Source organism: Harpia harpyja, chromosome 1, assembly GCF_026419915.1.
Source record: "Harpia harpyja isolate bHarHar1 chromosome 1, bHarHar1 primary haplotype, whole genome shotgun sequence".
NCBI lineage: Eukaryota > Metazoa > Chordata > Aves > Accipitriformes > Accipitridae > Harpia > Harpia harpyja.
Genome location: NC_068940.1, coordinates 39,229,009 through 39,249,776, shown reverse-complemented (window position 1 = coordinate 39,249,776; position 20,768 = coordinate 39,229,009). Strand labels below are relative to the sequence as shown.

The following is a 20,768-nucleotide window of genomic DNA, read 5'->3' as shown; positions in this document are numbered from 1 at the left end:
TGATTGAAAAAAAGCTGTCCTTACACCCAGTCTCTGATATACTATCATTCTGTTGTTATTAACACTGCAATCCCCAAAACTAATTCTGTTACGCATATACAAAAGAAAAAATAATTACAGGCAGAACAACCATTAAGCAAGGCCTCTGGGGCTGGCACTGTAAGAGGATGTCTTTTTCCATTTCTAGTGACCACTCAATGCTTAATATATTGCCTGGATCCTATAAATAATGAAAATGGACTTCCCACCAGGACCTCATCTGGGTCGCATCATTAAGCATGCTCTACGAGCATCGAGTAGGGGAGAAATAATTAAAATCTATGAGACTGAATCTCCACTAAACTCAACATTTGTTACCAATTCTCAGGACATTACAGCATCCAACTCCAGCATATGTTGAAGCTGCAGTAGCACAGACATTGGAGATGGGAGAGGAAATTTAAGGAATCTATACCATCAGAGAATCAGGCACTGCAGATCCTAAAACTACCTCAGGAAGCAGAGGAGTCACTACAGTTCGCTTCACACCGATGCTGGCTCATGCACACCTGGAAAATTCTAGGTCTCCTCTGTTTAAAGTTCACTTTACACTAATCATAACTTAATAAAAGTAACCAAAAAGGCTATGGATCTCAGTCTGTCCCCCTCCAATTAAGTGACACAGTGTTTTTAATAGCACAGACTCAAAACAAAGCCTACAAAATTCTCCATATTGTCTCTTCCTCTGTTTTTATTTTAGAGTGACATGAGAGAAAACTATAAGAGCAATTGAAAGAACCCTAACTGGGGTTCTTGCCTGTCCTTTGTTAAACCTATTGCCAAAGAAATCTATTTTTTCTTAAGAAGATTAATACTTATGGCAACTACTCCACAGTCTGAAATGATGAAATTTGAATTACACCTCCAAATGATCTCGGAGAAAGAAGCATGGCTAATGCAAACAAGATATTTTCTTATCTGTAATTTACTTATTTTTGTAGCTCCTCAGTAGTTTTTCAGATCAAAAACCATCAAAAAACATTTTATTCTCCCTTGAGTAACTATTATCTGTAATATATGTTTAATTCTCTGCCTCTGTCTAATAAAGATAAGACAGAATAATCTTTCTCATCTTACATTTACGTGCAGAATTTTGGAAGCAGTGACAGACCCACAGAGACTGTTTGTGATGTCACTTTGTTATGCAGAATAGATTAGTCTCAATTACAGGAACCATTTAAACTAAACAGCGTTCATAATTGGCATTCCTCTTAACAGCGAAAGAAATACAGCACATTTCAATAAAACAGCTTCAGAGCACATGTGCAGATTTAAATCTAACACAGTAAATAGATGCCACAGATCTCAACATTGTAAGTGCTGGTTCTGTTTCTTTACTGACTTTGTATCTGCTGTCCTTGTAGACATTCAATATTCAACCAGACAAGGCCCTGAGCAACCGATCTTGTTGGACCTGTGCAGAGCAAGAAATGGGACCATGTAGGCTCCAGAGACCCCTTCCAATGTGAACTGCTCTGATTCTGTCATTTCTGCCGTCCTGTGTGAATGTAACATACTCCTACTTATACTAGTACAAAACCAACAGCAAGTAAAGAATCAGGCCTGTAGCATGGAAGTTTCAAAGACACATCATTCACTCAGGTTACTGTAATCCTCCAGCCCACTGTAAAGTGTCTTTATTCCTTCCTACAGGCAAAGTCCTATGGCCTTTCTGTAAATGTAAAAATGGCCTATTAAGGATGTAAAGTTGCAATGGTCAGACATGACTGCAATTTGTTATTCCACTTCTTCTGAAGTTGAGTTTCCAAATGTTTCCTCCCAAGAAAGACAGGTTTGGAGTGTGTGCGATTTCCTTTGGTAGCAAATATTCCCAGAGAAGCAGCAGTCAATGACGTCCCAAAAACAAGATTTTGAGACACCTGAATAAACATTTGCATTTGTGGTTTCAAAGGCCCATTAAAAATAAAAAACTCAATGTCCATTTCTGTTTCTCAGTGTCTTAGACTTTTGGGAAAATTGTTTGCAGAACTGAATGGAAACATCCCCTTACAATAGCAGCGATTACAAGACCAAGCAGTCTGCAAACTCTGCTGAGCTTCTGTAGTTTCCAGCTATACAATATAGAAAGGGAAAGTCACATTAGACCTATTTATTTCATTTTATTCAATTTTCTAGAAGCGTTAGTATTTTGGCATTGTTATGAGGAAAGGTTTTTTGCTGTGTATGTCTCCCTGGCAATAAATGTAATGAAATAACTATAGCTAGTTGTCCTGGTTTCAGCTGGGATAGAGTTAACTGTCTTCCTAGTAGCTGGTACAGTGCTATGTTTTGAGTTCAGTATGCGAAGAATGTTGATAACACTGATGTTTTCAGTTGTTGCTCAGTAGTGTTTAGACTAATGTCAAGGATTTTTCAGCTTCTCATGCCCAGCCAGCAAGAAAGCTGGAGGGGCACAAGAAGTTGGCACAGGACACAGCCAGGGCACCTGACCCAAAGTGGCCAATGGTGTATTCCATACCATGTGACGTCCCATCTAGTATAGGAACGGGGAAGTGGGGGCGGGGAATCGCCACTCGGGGGGACTGGCTGGGTGTCGGTCAGCGGGTGGTGAGCAATTGCACTGCGCATCATTTGTACATTCCAATCCTTTCATTATTACTGTTGTAATTTTATTAGTGTTATCATTATCATTATTAGTTTCTTCTTTTCTGTTCTATTAAACCGTTCTTATCTCAACCCACGGATTTTGCTTCTTTTCCCAATTTTCTCCCCCATCCCACTGGGTGGGGGGGGAGTGAGTGAGCGGCTGCGTGGTGTTTAGTTGCTGGCTGGGGTTAAACCACGACACTAGTGAATACTTTACTAGGTGAATATAGAATAATTGACTGACTGGAAAATAACCCGCTTGTTGAAACCATACCTCCGTTAGAAACATTATATTAGTAAGGGAAGAGTGGCACAATCTTCAGACTGACCTGTAGGAGTCTCTGAAACTCATTGTGTCATGTCCAGAGTCTTCTTGGTCCTCCTCACAAACTTTGAAACAGACCTTCTTGATTCCACCATGCTCAGCTTTGTCAGGATCACTCTCTTCTGTTCCCAGGGAAGGTGGAGATGTCTCCTCAGTAGATGGTGGCTCACAGGCACCACCTTCTGTAGGTTCTGTTATGGTGGACAAAAGTCTGCAAAAGTAGAACATACAGCTCTCAGGGACTGGTGGGTAGTCTCATAAATGAGGTATAACGACTACGGCTGGAATACAGCTATGTGAAATCAAAAGCAACCTTGCCAGCATTTTACATAGACTACAGCTATGTAAAATTGCAAGCTCTGAAAGGGGTTCATTGAAATCCATGAACCTAAGTTCACAAAAGGTCCTGTTTCCATAGGTACCCTACCTCCATAAGGAATAGCTTAATCACTGTAACCATGGTGGCCTGAAAGCACCCTGTTTTTAATTTGCCAAAGTCCTCACTTTCTCCATCCAAGGTGCTGGGTTTCTCCTCTGGGGCAGTGCCTCAGCTTGCCGGCTCTACCCAGCAGCTACCACCCTTTCTTAAATATGTTTGAGCCAAGGATCCACATGCTTTCTGGTCAGTTGAAGTTTTGGTGCACGACGGGCTGTTCTTTTTTGTTACTGGGATTCCTGGAAGTGGCTGTGAGCAGCTTAGGCCGTCTTATAGCCAGACAGATCACCCCTGCAGTCCCTGCTATCAAAACCTTGCCAGTTGTGCACAATACACAGATGCACTACTCAAATCCTTCATTACTACTCCTAGGAGACCCATGATGAGAAAGAGAAAAAGACAAAAATAGGAAAGGAAAACAGAAGTGCCATAAAGAAAGCTACCTAAAATCACAAGTTTTGCTTAGTCTGCCTTATGACAGACAAAATTTCAAGGGTAGGGACTATGTCTATATGGAATTCCAAAACCAATGCTGGCACCAAATAGATTCTTATATTGGAATATATAGTAAGCAAAACAGAGGCTGTTGAATTCAGGTAGACTTTTAGGAGCAAAGGACAATAATATATATGTTGGTGGATCTTGCACAGGAGTACGTTTGACACAACCAGCAAGGAGCTGTAATGCAAGTGCATGTGTGAATAGGTGAGTCTAAGAGTATGACAGTTGGGGCCAACAGGCACAATGTGTTTTCTGAGGTTAATGCCTCCATTTTATCAGGATTGCTCTCTGCTGTGCATACAGGATTCTCTACTCACTTATTTATCTGAATGACATATTGCTTCATTTCCTTCACTGCAATGTCAAGTTTGTTAAAAAGGTGCAAGTATGAGTCCTGTATCTCGCGATCTTCCTGTTTCAGCAGAAAACTGAGTCCCCTTTCTTCCTGAATTGTTCCTCCATTCTGCTGGCCAAAGCTACCATCAAGATCTCCATCTTCTGGGGTCAGACATCTCCAGGATGGTGCAGCCATAGTGGTGATGCAATGTTGAGTATAGGAGACTGGATTTAAGGTACCTACTAAACATTGAAGGGTCTAGTTAGTATGGCTCTCGTGACTTTGCCCACTCTATCCCAATAATGATAGTTTACAATAGGTGGAATTTGAACAGGAAAAAATAAAATTTCAAAGAATTATTTAATATAATTACATTCTATGAGGAAAATGTTCTTTTAAAAAAAAAAAAAAAAAAAAAAAGGAGGTTTTTCTTTCTTGGCATGCCAACTAGATGTTTTGAATTTACTGCAGTCCAGAAACAAGTTAAATTATGGAAGTAAAGACAGCAACTATCCACACATATACTCGTACAGACAACATGAAAAGTATCTAAAAGCATTTGCTGAAATGTTAATGAATTCAGGTTCTCGGGAGTTGGTCTGTGTTACTATTCCAGCTTTACAAACATTTACACACACACACATATATATATATAAAAAGAAACAGGATTATGTCCTTACAGAAGATAAATAGAATTCCTTTTCATTTAGAAATGCTGACAGTTTTGGTATGGTACTTTGCTAACCATCTTAGCTCGCATTAAGAATACAATGGAATTTTAATATTTTCAAGCGAGCAGGGCTTCTTTATCGACCTCATTTTGAATAGTCAATGCCATTCTTCCGAAGATTGGTTAGTCTACTCTTCCCTGTGTCTCTTCCAAACATTCCTGCACTCTGACCTTCACAAGACAATGAATCAGAAGCATATTAGGTGAGATCATGATTAAGAAATGTTGGAATTCAAATAATCTAGTTGTAGGACAAATGCTATGTAGCAGCTATTTATCAGAAAATAGATCCCCTTGACAGAGTAGAGACTTCAAGCTCCAATGCATGGAATTTATTTAGTAATGACAAAAGAAAACAGCACTACAATCTGATTCACTCATGTTTTCCCACTGAATGTAGCCTCTCTTCACAGCACTAGCACGACCATCAGCCTCCATTCACTTTTCTTTCAGTCAGTAAGTCACCTCTACTAGCTTTAAACAATACTCCAGGACACTTAATTATTATGAGATGACCACACTGCTTAGCTAGTAAAAACATATTACCTGAAGCCTCTCTATGCTTAAAGGCGTTACTATTTTACAACACAAGGAGGCTGTCATTTTACTCTAAAATTTTAAGGAGGAAAAAAGGGTACCAGCAAGACTGTGTTTCTTTGAAACTTATTTTGATCTTGCTGAGCAGTGGAAAGACACAACTTTTTATGCAGATAAAATCAGTATGATTTGAAAGTTAATTATCACCTTGTTCTGGATCAAGACCAATAATAGAGGGTTTCCGTCCAATGCGAATGCTGAACGACCTCCCCGCTGAGGTAGTGTTTTTGGGGTATGATACCTCCATGAGGTTAATATGGCAGTTGGTGGGGCAGAAATCCATGCTGTTAAGGGAATGTGGTTCCATGATGGCTTGTTTGAAGGCTGGGCTCACCTTTGTTTTCAATTCATCTGCAAACTGGGAGAAATAAAGCAAGCGTGTGCTACTTCACTTGCAAAAAATTATGACGCAATACAGACAATCCTTTTCTCTTCCTGCCTCCTATTCCAGAATCATATGATTTCTGCTGCAGCTGGAATAACACATTAAAAAAAAAAGCTCATAAAAGAACAAATGAAAGCAATTAGCTACACCTTCTAGAACTCTCTTCAAACAGCTCAGGTAACTGCACAAAAAAAGCACACATAGTTTGTTTACACTACGATGCACTTATGTTCATCTTAAATCAGACACTGATCATTCTGTTGTCATATTTATTCAATGATATGGTGGAAAGGAACCTGTAATAATACGTTATAACCCACAGCTCTGACCAGCTGACTGGAGTGATTTACAGATAAGGTCTTTTTTCCTCAAAACTTGCAATTTCAGTAACTTGCAGAGCTGTTTTCATGCCTCTAGAACACCTACCTCTAAAGCAGTTCGGATTCATTAATAAAGAATACTAAGACCCAGTTATCACAATGAAGTATTGTCTTGAGACTTCACCAATAACTAGTAGTGTTGTACCTCCTGGTAGTTTGTGAGCCTTCTGCTAATGCTTTCCAGCTTAGTGTCACAGATTTGCCGGAATTCATACTGGGGCATGGTGGCCACAGCACTGCTTAGGGATATAAGTCTTTTGCAATTCCTTACGAAGTGATTGTCCTCTGCAGCAAAGGCCTCTAAAATCTAAACAAAAAGACAGGATGTCAATGATAAGAGACTTGACAGTGAGGGAAAATACAGTTTTTCTCCACTGAGTAAGTGTCAAAGCCCCCATGCTGTCATGGTTGAATAAAGCAGCCTTCAGTACAAGTTGCCTTTATTACTGCCTGAGAATGACTATCATGCCTAATCCCCAGAGTCATAAAACATTCCTCAAAAAATTTTAGAATAATTGAAGTGGATCACATGGGACATAACAATAATGTTACTGGGATGTGACAGAAACATTTACTATTAGCTCATTATTGTCACAGATGACCAAAATACTAAGTGCAGTGCTGCTTTCCAATAGCAGCAGTTCTACTTGATTCCTTTAGTGACCCTTCCAGCCTATCAGCTGGGAAAAAGCTGCTTGATTTTCTTCCAAGGTAAAGCAAATTCTTGCCTGAAAAGATTAATCTTGAGTATCAGCAAAGAGTATGTTACCAGACAGATAAAAGCGAGAATTCCACTGCTGAGGGCTCCCCTCCCTCTACCTCAACAGCTGAAATCCTAGAAGCATTTGCTGACTTGCTCATACCAAACGAGCTATTATAACTTGGTGCATTCTAATGAAGAAAACTCCAAGCAAGGTTGAGAAGACCATGTGCAACCTAATCTGAAGAGCCAAGCCAAGCCACCAGAGAAATGCCTATATTATTGGCTTCCCTGTTCTGCTTAGGAATGAAGCTGACCATGTATGTTTTCTGGTACCTTTGCAGTGAGATTGAAGCAACCTTTTGGTTCTACAATTTTCTCCAGGACAAAGGATTTGATTCCTGCGCTGCTGACATATTCGTACACCACCCCATGCTCCAGGTGGGTGTTATCCACAGTCAGGCTAATGAGAGGTGTTTCTTCACTAATGACCAGTGGAGAGCTGATGGTCTGTGGTGTCTGGGCTGGAACCAAAATAAGTCATTAGAGGTGTTTGGCAGCACACATGAATACAGGCATGCATAGGGAAGAGAAATCTGTTGAGAGATATTATTAAACGCAAAGACACAACCTTTGGCTCAAGGAGTCTCTGAACTACATACTGCTAGAGGCTGGGAGCATATTCTGAGGAAGACATTTGCTGCTGGCCACTACTGGAGACAGTGATAGAGGTTTAGACAATCCACGTGCTCCAATCCACATTCTGATGTTCTTCCATGTGTACATACACACATCCATGCACAGGACACTACTTCCAGTTCTGTTCAGCATTCAGACACACAGACCCCAGCAGAAGCTTTCAAAGGGAAGTGAAGTACGTTAATCTCAGAGTCTTGTTTGTAATGACCCTCTGGCAGACTGCCACTTTTCTGTCCAATTTTGGGAAATGCTCCAGATGCATTTTCTGTGCAGCTATAAGACTGAGATGGCAGGGCAGGGGTGGGGTGACAAGATAACATTTTTTACACACAGCAATGCTATTGCCACCAGACAAGAGATTTAAGTTACAGTCAGACTGAGATTTGCCAGAGAATTGCTCACATGCCTCTACCAGGGCACTGCTCCAGCTGTTCCACTGTGGAGCTGCACTGTTTGACCATTAGATTACCAGGCTCACCAGACCTTAGATGGGATCCACACAGATGTGCATCTGTTCCTGGAGAAGTTGCCAATGGCATTCAGAGTCCATGCTCAGTCCTTTGGATTGAATCTGGCTTCAGTATTCTCCCCTAACATCTGCTTTTCCGAATAAGCTCTCAACATGAAGGTAAAGCAGTGGTTTTTTTGAGTTACACTTTTCTGAGTTGGAGGAAATACACCCACACCTTTTGCTGACACAGTGGTAACATGCTCTGAAAACTTGCTCCAGATCAAAGTAATTTAAAATCTTAATCTTTAATCTTAAATCACAGAAAACATAGATTATTCTAGGTGGAGTTACTTGCAGACCTTCCCTCTCCAGCTGCTACTGCCCATAAATTCCTGGTTTGCAGGGGTTACCAAACGATTCTAAAAATGCTGAGCCTTTTCATTCCAGAAATTGGCTGTCTTGTAAAGATCAGAGAGTCACAGGGGTATGATTTCTATGTGTATTTCAATTTTTTCCTCTCCTGAAGAAACTGCAGCATAAGAGTACTTCCTCTGGCAGACCTCCTTCTATTACAAAGCTTTACTAAGACAAGAGATATTCTACAATAGTAATGACACTTTACCCTAGGTTTCCTTCCCCCATGAGAATCTTTACCTGATTCCTGTTGGCTATTTTGAAGTGGATCCAATTCTGCACCTCCCTCCAGTGAAGAGTCTTCTTTGCTGGAGTCAGGATGACTGCCATTCAGATATGCAGTGGATGCTGCTTGCTGAACCCTGTCCTCTTCAGCATCTTCGTGTGTTCTGTACACCCACTGGTATAATCCCTTTCAAGAGATACAGGCTTCAGCTATGACCTCAGTAACAATGCCCAATCTCTATATGTTTGGACTACAAAGGTGAATTCCCCCAGCTTTCCTCTGAACTTCAGAGAATATAAAATCTAGATCAATATCTGGGTGAACTTCTAGTTTTAGCAATAGCTAATAGTATTTAGTACTGTATGCAGCGTATGAATTGGCATACATATTATTTGTAGATGTTTTGCAACTATAGGCAACTGTAATCAGCTCCCTCAGTTATACTAGGACCTTGGCATGGGAGTAAATAAGTCAAAAGAGATACGTATATGCTGTTTTTCTGAATTTTTAGTAAGCATAAAAGCACAGAAGGGGAGGACAGAAGAAGGGCAGGAATTAATGTGCTTCCTTTGAGGTTTTGTATTCATACCAGTGCTTCCTGTTGTCTGGTCCTGTAGGCTGTAAAGTGCTCCATAACTTCCATATAATTTCCATGTGTTGCATTATTCCCATTAACTTTCAAAATACACTGCCCTGGATGAAGACCTACAGCTGCAGCCTCAGAACCTGAAAATTCAACAGGAAAGGAGTTAGACAGTAAAGCCATCTGATTACAGAAGATAAAATTGGAAAGTTTGCAAAGGGTTTCTGGCTAAGAAGAGTAAGAAGAGCTAGTTGAATGCTGTCATGCTTTTGCTACCAAGTATATTCTGAGAGCTTTGTTGTATAAGGAAAACATCATGCATCTATCCTTCATATTTTCAGTAGTGCTGGGAAAAACAGAGACCTCCTAGATGTAAACGCATTCATGCTAGAAATTGAAATTCCTGTGGGAAATCATTCGGCTCTTCTAGCCTTATGATTACATCAGCTGAGGTCTTGCTTAAATGTAAGCAGTTACATTTGTTTCACCTTGTTGCCCTTGAAAGATACAGAACACTTGCATTTTACGCAATTTGCCACAGTCTAAGAAAAAGACTATGATGTACTTTAAAACTAGAGTTAAGTCTAGAGTGCAATAACCAGCTTCAATGGCTTTATTCCAGATTCACATGAACAAGACTCAGACCCAAATTCAGCTCGTAGAAATTTACAGTCAAAGTGATTAACTTTTTTAAGTCACCATCATTTAAAATTCATACAATTTTATTCCAAATGCACTTTGTCTTTTGCTAGGAAAATCCTGAAAAAAGAGAATCTTTCCCGCTGGCACTTCCAATTTGCACTCTTCAGACTGTTAAAAAGTGTCTATAGGTGCTGTTATGAAAGGGTGTAATAAATGTGTCTCCCTGAGAACATTGTTGCATTTGGGTGCTGCCTGCTGTCTGTATACTAACTGCACATATCTGGATATATGTATTTGTTCTGAAGGAAGGAAGTGGTACATGTCTGAAAGGTTGTATTTTCTCCATCTCCTGAAAATAAAGGTTAGAGCTGTGCTTTATTTGTAGCTCAGTTCACGTTTCAGTTATGAAAGTCATAAATATCTCTGTCAAACTGTGTTTTCTCCTTTTAAAAAGACCAAGAAAAGCAGTTCGCCTCTAACTTATGTTGGTAATTTATAGCAGTATAAGCCACTGTAAAGGGAGAAGTAGTCTTCTAGTCTTATATCATACTTTGTAATGTCCATTAAGAAACATGATCTGTCTACCAACCTGCTGATCCCACAGCACATTTGGAACTACAGTGATCCAAACTGTGGCTGGCCACAGGCGAAAATATTGAGGAAGCAACAGACAGCATTATACCTCAACTTTTTCTCAGCCACCTCAGTTTTAAATTTTTATTGCCTGTGGCTGTAAAGCTGTATCTTAGTAGTCTTAGAAGAAACAAGGTTAGGTTCACTAAGCAAGCGCATTTCTAGCTTGCAAGAGCTGAAGTGATAATGCTTTCTCAAGAGTCTTTCCACAGTACTGTGGATTGCAGTACCACCAAATTTCTTCTACTGTAGAATTAAGTTATTCCTTGTTTTGTGTTGATGGGATTAGTGACCCAACACTCAGTTCATAATAACGATACCATTTTCTTAGACTGTATTTAGATTATAAGCACTCTGAGGCAGGAACTATCTCGTTGTTCTATGGTTTTATATATGAGTGCAATCCTTCTCTGTGACAGGGGTTCCCAGTCATTATGGTCATTAAAGTTGTCAGAACTTGTTTAGAACAAGTTTGACGATGAAACCTGCATCTGTCTTGATTGATTGAGAGAGATATATACACACACACACACTTTATATACACATGTATATATATTTAGCTGTATTCCAAGCTTAACTGTACCACAACCTTTCTACTTACCTCTTCCTACTGCATGAACATAAGGTGGTGCTGCTCCCCGTATCTGAAAGCAAAGTGCTTCAGGACAATCTGGGATTTTAATAATCCTGCAGGTAAATCAAGGAGAAGAGAAAGCAGCTTTTAAGTAGGCTGCCAGAGCTCTGGGCAGTTCCAACAGCATCTTTCTCTGGCATTCATAACTGTGTTTTGTATTAAAGAAAGCACCCACAAAGTTTACAAATAAATAACAAATAAACAGACCTGAAGAAATCACCCACTCCATCTTCATTCTCCAAGGCAGATGGGAGATTCTGTCTGTTAATTAAAATTTGTCACTGCCAAATTTATTACACCTTTAAGTGAACAACACAGGACAGAAACTTTCTATGGTATTTGTATTCACTTCCATTTCTAGGCAAACTTCAGTGCAGCTGTGCTGACTTACACCAGCTGAGGATCTTTTCCATTAAAAAAAAAAAAAAATAGACCAGACAAGACACCCTGGACTAGAATTCAGCATCAAGTGCTCATTGAGCTGTTCAATTCTATGGCAAATTCTGGGATTACAGAATCTAATAATGCACAAGATATTAACAGGGCCAAGCCTCATTATAAGATACAGTAATGGACTGAAAAACTCTAAGGGCTGATATCGTTAGAGTCATCCAAAAATAAGCCAAGCTTTAATGGGGTAGAAATTGCTTTCCCTTGCACATATAATAGAGTCTGAGAAGCTTCACCTGAGGCAGAGTGACAGTCCTTGTGATTCAGTTCTGTTTGTCCACAAGGAAGCCAGAAGTTAACTGCAGTATAAAGAGAATAGATCCTAACCTGTTCTAGAAGCAAAAAGTTCATCACTGAAAATTACCTGTGACTCTTGTATCTTTCATTTATGTCATTTGTATTCCTATTGAACAGCTTCTGCATAGCAAAGTGTTTACACAGTTTTCACTACAAACTGTAGAAGAAATATTTAGTAAGTGATGTTTCTAGATAATCTCTGTCTACCCATCTTGGCACTTACTCTTTTGATTTGGTGGCTACCAGAAGCCTAAGTGGCCTTCGTGAGCAGAAGGACTGGTTTAAGATGGTTTCCACTTCTGAAAACGGGCGTAGGAATATTAAGTCCTCATTGATGGAATATATTTTTCTTCCTGTCTGCAGGCCAGCAATCTGCAAATGAAACAAACACCACAGAAAACTTTGGGTCATTGGCAGCATCTCTGAAAGTTCAGGCTCCAACGTTCAACTGTTCTCTACTTATGGATGTTCCTAAGATTACTGTCATATGGAACACTATTTATACAGTGTTGGTTCATCAAATAATTTGTCAGTCACCCTTAAAGTTGTCTGCATTTACAGAAAACAAAGAGATATCACCAGTATCTCTATAAATATGCCACTCCACAGATATATCTTACTTTGCAAGGGATGTATCTTTGTACTCTTCTGCTACAATTTTTTTAATAGGGGACTATTAAAAACAAGACTATAAAAAAAAAAGGCGGGGGGACACACTAAAAAATAGGGGACTATAATAGACTGGCTGCAATACCCAGTGAGATACAGAAGCGTGACTTGAAAAAACAAAGTATACCTAGTCATGTAAGTAAATGTAACCTGTTTTTAAGTGGTGGTAAAAACCTGTCTCTGCTTTAATTGAAGTACTGGCTCTTCATCAGCCTAAAAAGCCACAAGATTTTCATTTTAATTCCTAGCTTTTGTGCCTAACTTTAGTTACTTGGCAATGGTCACACAGGAAGTCAGAGACAGATCCAATGACAGAATCGAGATCCCTTATTCTGCCCACCAGACAATAACACTAAACGTACCTCTTGATGATCTATACCAGTTAAAATGTGACACAGCAGCACTTAGACTAGGTGTTAGGATATCAAGGAAATATAAAATTCCCTTTAACACAGTACAAAGAAAAAAAAAAAATTACTAACCCTTCCCAGGTTATTTCCCATCACTTCAAGGTCCAGCAGTTGGGCTTTCTTCTAAATGTGACAAACCTTTTCCTATTCTACCCGGAATCCATTGACAAATTTCTTGACTTGGAAGAAGGAGTACTACTCCCACATATGAATTTGACCTGTTGCAAAAATGAATCTAGAAACGTAGGACTGGAAAACCCTGCTGACTATGTCTATACAAGGCTTGGCTTTTCTTAAATATATTTTGTGTTCTGAAAGTCGGAGATCAGTTTACGTACAAAAACCTATTTTTTTTTTTCTCAAATCAAAGCTATTAAAAGGAAAAACTACAAAGTGCTCTCCTTGATTTAATTCTCAAGCCCTCTATGGTTGAAAACATCATCTTGTGTACCTGGAAATAACATTTTTCATCTTTCTTTTTTTGTAAATAATCTCTAAAATGGATAATGGGGATAAACAGCAATAGAGATTTTAACTTAAGATAGAATTTGACAAACTTTTGTTTATAATTCAATGGGAATTTTTCTGCCACTTGCATTTACTTCTACTGATGAGTTTATTATAAAGTAATAATTATTAGATAAATTTCTAAAGTCATTATGTTTTAGGCCTGACTTTCCCAAAGCAGTAGCTCATGCACTTAACGTAGGTGCAATTAGCTAAACCCTTTGCATACCTGCTATCATTCTACATGTGGATGACCCCTTTATATTCCTAAATTATTGCTTGTGCATACAGGACACGTATCTGCACACATAATCATAGCAAATCCATGAATGTATGAGGTACAAAGTTGCACATTAAACCCTACAAACTAGCAACTTTCAAATAAAAATCTGCTACTCTACTGGGATATAACTAACCAGGCTAAGGAAGATTAGACAGCATGTCTCTAAGAGTAAAGACCCTACCGAGTCATAGAGCTTCTGAATAATGGATGCTCCTTATGACAACTCAATGCAGTTGCCTGGATCCAGGCCACTGTTTTTTCCCAAACGCCAGCAGCTTGCTATTTGCCATTCATCTACATGGCCATTGGCCAACTGGCTGCTTGTTGAACACACTCTGTTCAAACACTAGACATCTGCTTGTCAGTTGGCTGTTCAGAGTAAGACAGCAACCACACCTCCAAAAGTATAATTTTTTTCACTGTTGCTTCCTTCTGATAGAGTATCATTCACAAACCAGCTCTATTATTAAAATCTGTGGGAATAGGCCCAGCTCCAATTAACCTGCAAGTGAGCTGGCTTAGAAAGGAAGATAAGATACAAACTGAGGAGGTATTGACTTCCTGAAGCCCCGTGAACTTGGGACAGGTATGGAATGTGCCACAGTCCACATCAACCAACCACTGCTATGTGATTTTTTGTGACCCTCCACCTAGGTGAGCTGAGCAAGTGTTAATAGTCACAGGCAGCTGCTCCCAGGAGCACAGCGGGGACAGTTCCCACAGGTGAGAGTCCCAGGCTGAGAGCTGCTCATCATTCAGGATCAGGAGAGACAGTGCAAGAGTAGTGCCCACTACGACACTATTTTATCTATGGGCCAAAACTGAGAAGCTGAACACTCACATCAGGCAAAGAGTTCCCAAACTGCAGTTCAAGTACAGGAATTTGATGTTCCAGCAATTCTTTTCTTAACTTTTAAACACAGTTTGGGAACTGCTTCTGGCATAGGCAAATCTAACAGCTCACAAAACAGTTTCTAAAAAATCGAGAAGATAAAAGACACTAATAATAGAAAGAACAATGCTTGGCAACTCTGATTTTGAATAAAAACCCCAAAGACCCTTGTTGTACATGCATGAAGTTCAACGTTGTGTGCTGCCACAACCTGTGCGTGACAATTTTGTTCCAAGTGTATTAGGAAAAAGAGCATCACAATCCCAAACTCAAACAGAATGCGTTAATCTTGAATAAATCCTTGCAAGTAATGGATTTGTTCCCACTTAATTGGTGAACCTGGGATCTTATACTGGCCTAAAGTCTGACAGTCCTAATGAATACAACGCACTGTGACGGGCACTGTGAAGCAAAGCTGCATGTCTTAATTTTTGTCCCTAAAGAGTGTGACAGCAGGCGTAGGATCTCAAATGGCCTACAGCTGCTAAGCCATGCAGAACTACATGCTGGATATCTTTCTAGTATCACAAAGCAATTAAAAAAGCCCAAGTAAGTAATGCAGTGCATTACTGTTGGACCTCAGGTCTTTCCAGAATAAGCTGACAGCCCTCTAGTTCAGAGAGATGCAGATTTAGTTCTTTTCTGGAGCAATATTTTAAGATCAAGTTGAAAAGACGGGCTCATGGTCACAGATAGTTTGTCTTGGAAGACCAAGAAAAAGATTCCTTAGAAAATTGTGTGCTCCTGTTGCCTTAAAACACAACAGATTTGCAGGATATTCCACTGGCATCCAGCCAAAGAAAGGGCAGAAGGATTATCTGTTAGGCAATGGTTTACAGCAGAGGTTTAGATTAATAAAATTTTTGGCCATCCTATGTTGATTTTGAGCATGAGGTAGAGCATAGGATTGGTTTCTTTGGTGACCATAAAACAAACGAGAATCGGGAATACTGAAATCATTTAGTTCTAATATTAAACTGCAGTTCAAAATTCCTTCCCTTTTGACATTCTCAACTTGCTAAAATCAGTCTGTCCACTTCAGCTGTTTGCACTGGGTGAGTCATCCAGGAGTCATCTATAGCCTAAAGCAGTGACCAACAAATGAAAGTGGACATTAAAAAATTCTGTAATGGTTGTCCTGGACTTTTAATTAGAAGCACTGTCTGTGTTCTGCCACAATTTACTGTGAAACCCTGGACAAGTCATTTAGTCCTCTCTTATTTTCATAGGTGCTAAAAGGCACCTAAATATCTTCTAAAAAATAGACTTTTGGTCTGTCTGTGCCTTATTTCTCTAAATGGAGGATCACATTGTGTTATCCACTTAGGGGTTTTGTATGGATAAACAAATGATTATGAAATACTCAGATCCTATGACATTTGGACCATCTATGTGCCTCAAAGAAACAAAGCAAATATATTCTGTAGAGCTCTTAAAAAATACCAGGAAGAGAAATGATTGCATGCTTTTTAAGGAAAAAATACAAATCTAAAAATATAGCTTTCACTCAAATAAACCCATTTCTCATTTAACATCTTTGCTATCCCAAAAGAATGTTACTTTCCCTCCCCCCTCAAATTTAAGTTGTTAATGAACCTGAGGTATGGTATCATCACGCAGAGATACTGCTGTTGTCCTATCACTTATCAAAAATATTCAGGAAGTCACCCAAAGAACCCGAATCACTTAGCAATTTACAGAAACAGTTTATTACCACAGGAATTGTAGAAGATACCTGATTTTCTATTAGCTGCCTTTAAAATGAAACAGACCTTAAAAGGATGGTTTTGTACCTTTTCAAAGCATTGAAATATTCATAGCTACCAAAACTAAAATATTTATGAATGTCAGGTCTTACCTCTGCAGAAGACCCTCGTCGAACTGACTTCACCACAATTGCTTTGTTTTTTTCTTCTATGTCAAATCCATAGTCATCATCTTCTGGTAAAATCTTAAAAAGAGCACAAAGTAATGCTTCATGCATTTGGAGTTAGCTGAAAAGCTGGAGGATGGAGATGAGAAATTGGACTTTTCATTGCAAGCCATGATTGACATAGACTTGTATGTCTTAAGGCTGAAAGGGACTACTACTTGGTCATTTGGTCTGATGTCCTACATAACATAAGCTGTAAAATTTAATCTAGTTATTTCTGCACTGAGCCCTTACTATACTAAAGCTGACTTTCCAGAGAGTTATCCAGTTATGATCTGCAGTCTTTAAAAAGTGAAGAATCTATTCCCGCCTTTGAGAGTTTTTTGCAATAGTTAATCAACTATTCTATTAGAAACCACATTTGATTTTAAATTCTAGCCCTTTGTTCTTCATTAGATCTTTCACTTTTAGATTATGGAATTCATCAATATTCAGTATTTTCCATTGGTGAATGTACTTACAGATCAAAGTGTAGTCATTTATTTATTCTTTAAAATACATCCCACATACACAATAATGAACAACCTATGAGTCCTCCATAGCTATCAGTTTCAGATAAATTGGGGATCTCAGGCCTATTTGTTAAAGACAACACTACACACTACATAAATCTACATCATAACAGTCAGTCTGCTGGCTAAAATTCTGGATGACCAGTGAGAGAACAATTCTGACATCTATAGGTCCTTCCTCTAGAAAGCAGGCACACAAGCTTTGTGTTAGGGAAAAAATACAAGACTCATGTCGTGCTCAGTTTGCACCTTTTATGGATGGCTGAAAACTGGTAGTTCTTGCTGCTGAGAATCTGCTCCCTCTTATTTGCACTGAGGTCACACAGACCTGCCTTATAAATATTTTTTAAAATCATATCAATCATGGCAAATATATGTTTCTCTCATCCTTTTCTAGCGGTTTATTAACAATGAAAAAAAAAGCTTAACAACTTACTTCCCATTTAAAAAAAATACAGCAAGCCTACCCACTGGTAAATGGACAAGTGGAAATTATACCAGATAAAAATCTTGCATTTGAGCAAACACTACCCATTTAAGAACCATCTGATAAATTAGAACTGAGTTAAAAGGAAAAATAAAGCTATCTATAATCTAGCATGCCACTGGGGAAAAAAATTACTGAGAATTATTTCCTTGATTCTGATGATTCCTGCACTGTTTTAAAATACTGTCCTTTTTCTATTGAAGTCAGTGCCATCAGCTTATAAGCTTTGTCCTTTTACAGGAAATCACCTTAGAAAAAAATTAAAGAAATAGAATCATCCTTTCCTACAGGGGCCATACAGCCACGTTAAAATAATGCATGACATAATATAACTGCAGGGAAAAAATCCTCATCAGATAATGTTCAGATTAAATGATGGACAGGAAAGTAAAAAGACTGAAAGGTAAGTTTGCCATTCTTGGATATTTCTAACAAAATATTTTCAGAAGCAATGCTATTTATATTTATGCATGTTTAATAAAAGAACAGCTTAGAAAATCAGGTATATCACTGGTTAGACTTTTAGTGTTGCAAGCGTAGTGAGTTTCAGCCCAACACAATATGTACGTTTATCACTTCATGTTTGGGATTAAATAGAAAATTTCTAGGATAGCTCTCCCCTCCAATTCTCATTTTACATTTGAAGGGACTGTTCAGTTTCTTTTGTTGAATTTCGAAAGCGTATGTGAAAAAGATATTTAAAAATTTGGAGGCTTTGATTTGCTAAACTTAGAAGTCAGCAGCTACACAAACTGACATATCTCTTGGGTGCAGCTACCATTACTATGCATGAAGATCTTTTACATGCTATCATTTTTAATAACCTACCTTTCTCTGTTTGTTAGTACCGCAAAAATGTATTGTTTGAAAGCAAAGAACCAAAATACTTTTAAGAAACCCCAAGTGCATCAACATTAGGAACTTTATCACCACGTTGTAAAGAAGAAATCTTACATTCTGTATACTGACGCTCCTGTACTGGGAACACTCTTTTATGAAAAGGTAGACTATGGATAATATTCAATATGCAATACTTGGAGAAGGCTATGATTCATTCTTTATTATAAAGTAGTAATACCTTGCAATTCCACAGCTGAACACCATTCATCCCTAAGGAGTCCAAAGCAATTAACTAACTTGCCATCTACAAGAATTATTTCTGTGCCTCTGAAATCCAATCAGTTTTTTGAACATAAGGCAGCAGCTGCTTAATTTTGAAAGACAACCACGTTAAAAAATGAGACCATATGAGAAATAAGCATGTTTAATCAAAACCAGAGGGCAAATGTAGTCAGAACATGTTCAAACAGAATTTTGGCGGGGGGGGGTGGGGTGGGGAGATGAAAAGCTGTGCAGAGAATGGTCTGTTACACCTGTACCATGCAGAAGCAGGTACTCTCAGCCTGAACTCCTGGAGACATCAGCAGCAGAAGAGGCAGCATAGGCAGATCAACCACCATTTCCTAAACTAGGGTCCAGGATGCACATCCTTCTCTCACAGCCTTCCCTACAGCTCTCCAGCATAAACTCTTCTCTGTTGGACACACTTGAACAGTCTGACTTGTTAAAACCTCTTAAGGAGCAGTGACTTATCAGATAATGTCAAGTCTGAATGCTTCACAAAACTGATGAGGTTTCTGTGGCCCTCAGCAGCATTCATTTGAAGAGAGCTATTTTCCTGCCACCTCATCTCCCAGGCTGTTCCAGTCTCCCCAGCCTTTCAAAAGACCACAGCTCTGGGGCATTAAAACAAAATTTGACAAGACAAAATTTCTTTCCAGTGAGGAGCGCCAGAATCTAAGTCACCCCTACTGCTATTATCTTTAAAGGTATGTTTTGCCACATTAGCAAAATAGGCTTAATACATACAAAATGACTCAAAGTTTCTTCTAGTTTGTGAGCTTTGAAATTGAGCACTGAAATTGAACTGTTCATTCTGAACAGTGAAAGATTTACAGCCTAAAGGATGTTTTTCACTTCAGAGTTCACTGTAATTTTTAGTATCCTAATCCACTCAAAGCCCTTATCTGGCCACATACACCTGGATGATGGATGCTTCTTGTTACTGACTTACCAGCCTGTCTCCTTGGGAGATCAGAAACCCCTAGAGGATGGGCTCTATTAGTGGCTTTCTTCCCAGGGGTGTTTTAAATCAATGATTTGAATTCTCAAGCTACAATAGACTGTGGTACACTAGTGTAACCAAGAACAAAGGGAAATCTCTCTTCTGCTCTCTCTGTGCTGAAATTTTGCAGAGTTAGGTCATTTTATATTAGCACAACACACAAAAATAATTCTCCTGGAATGACTGAGGATGAAAGATTTTTATTAAGGACCAAGTATGGCTTTATTTGAGTAATACAAATTACTATTATTTATTCATGATTAGAGTAGGGGAAATGCATTCTGTACTTTTATAAGAATTTTAAGGCGAATGCTATGTTTATTGGATTAGCTGGTTTAAAATGGAAAAGACAAACTCAAACAATAATACTATCTATTATCTAAAAACTTGATATCTGAAGTGCTGAATTATAAGGACACTTTCATTTTCAAAGCTGATTCTAGATGTAACAGCAGTAGCAAAGCCCTATGGATACATGAGATTTAGCATCCTAACTTTCAGATGGTAAACTGAGGCATGGAGTGACTTAAGGTCTTGTCAGGCCACACAGTGAGTTCATGTGAGAAGTTAAGTTAAAACCCAGGTAGCCCTGACTTCTGTGCTCAAACCATTGGCTTTCATTGAATACACTACAGTACTCAGGCCCCTGCATGAGTTAAATTCCAGGACATGCCACAGCCCTGGCTGTGAACTGCAGTGGGACATGGCAACTACTCTCTCCTGCAACTACTGCAACACAATACTGAGAATAAGGAATATGGGATACCCTGGAGGAATGTAGGAGGTATCACATGTCTGTTGACAGTTGATGAGGTTTAGACTTACAGTCCAGATCTCCAATCCAGCATGACAGTTTTGAGAATGCTCCATCAAACGTACACAGG

The 20,768-nt window shown here is 39.0% G+C and overlaps 1 protein-coding gene across 2 annotated transcripts in view; it reads right to left on the bottom strand.

Moving 5' to 3' along the window:
• PREX1 (phosphatidylinositol-3,4,5-trisphosphate dependent Rac exchange factor 1) overlaps positions 1–20,768 on the bottom strand; it is a 176,320-nt gene that overhangs the window by 15,361 nt on the left and 140,191 nt on the right. Inside the window, exons 17-26 of one of the 2 annotated variants that reach the window (XM_052788254.1) lie at positions 16,686–16,778; positions 12,290–12,438; positions 11,287–11,372; positions 9,417–9,553; positions 8,842–9,013; positions 7,374–7,561; positions 6,483–6,644; positions 5,720–5,930; positions 4,226–4,487; positions 2,976–3,182 (exon numbers count right to left, since the gene is read on the bottom strand). In XM_052788254.1, coding sequence (XP_052644214.1) covers positions 2,976–3,182; positions 4,226–4,487; positions 5,720–5,930; positions 6,483–6,644; positions 7,374–7,561; positions 8,842–9,013; positions 9,417–9,553; positions 11,287–11,372; positions 12,290–12,438; positions 16,686–16,778 — 1,667 coding nt within the window. The remainder of the gene's footprint in view (positions 1–2,975; positions 3,183–4,225; positions 4,488–5,719; positions 5,931–6,482; positions 6,645–7,373; positions 7,562–8,841; positions 9,014–9,416; positions 9,554–11,286; positions 11,373–12,289; positions 12,439–16,685; positions 16,779–20,768) is intronic. The other variant, XM_052788262.1, reaches the window with a different exon arrangement.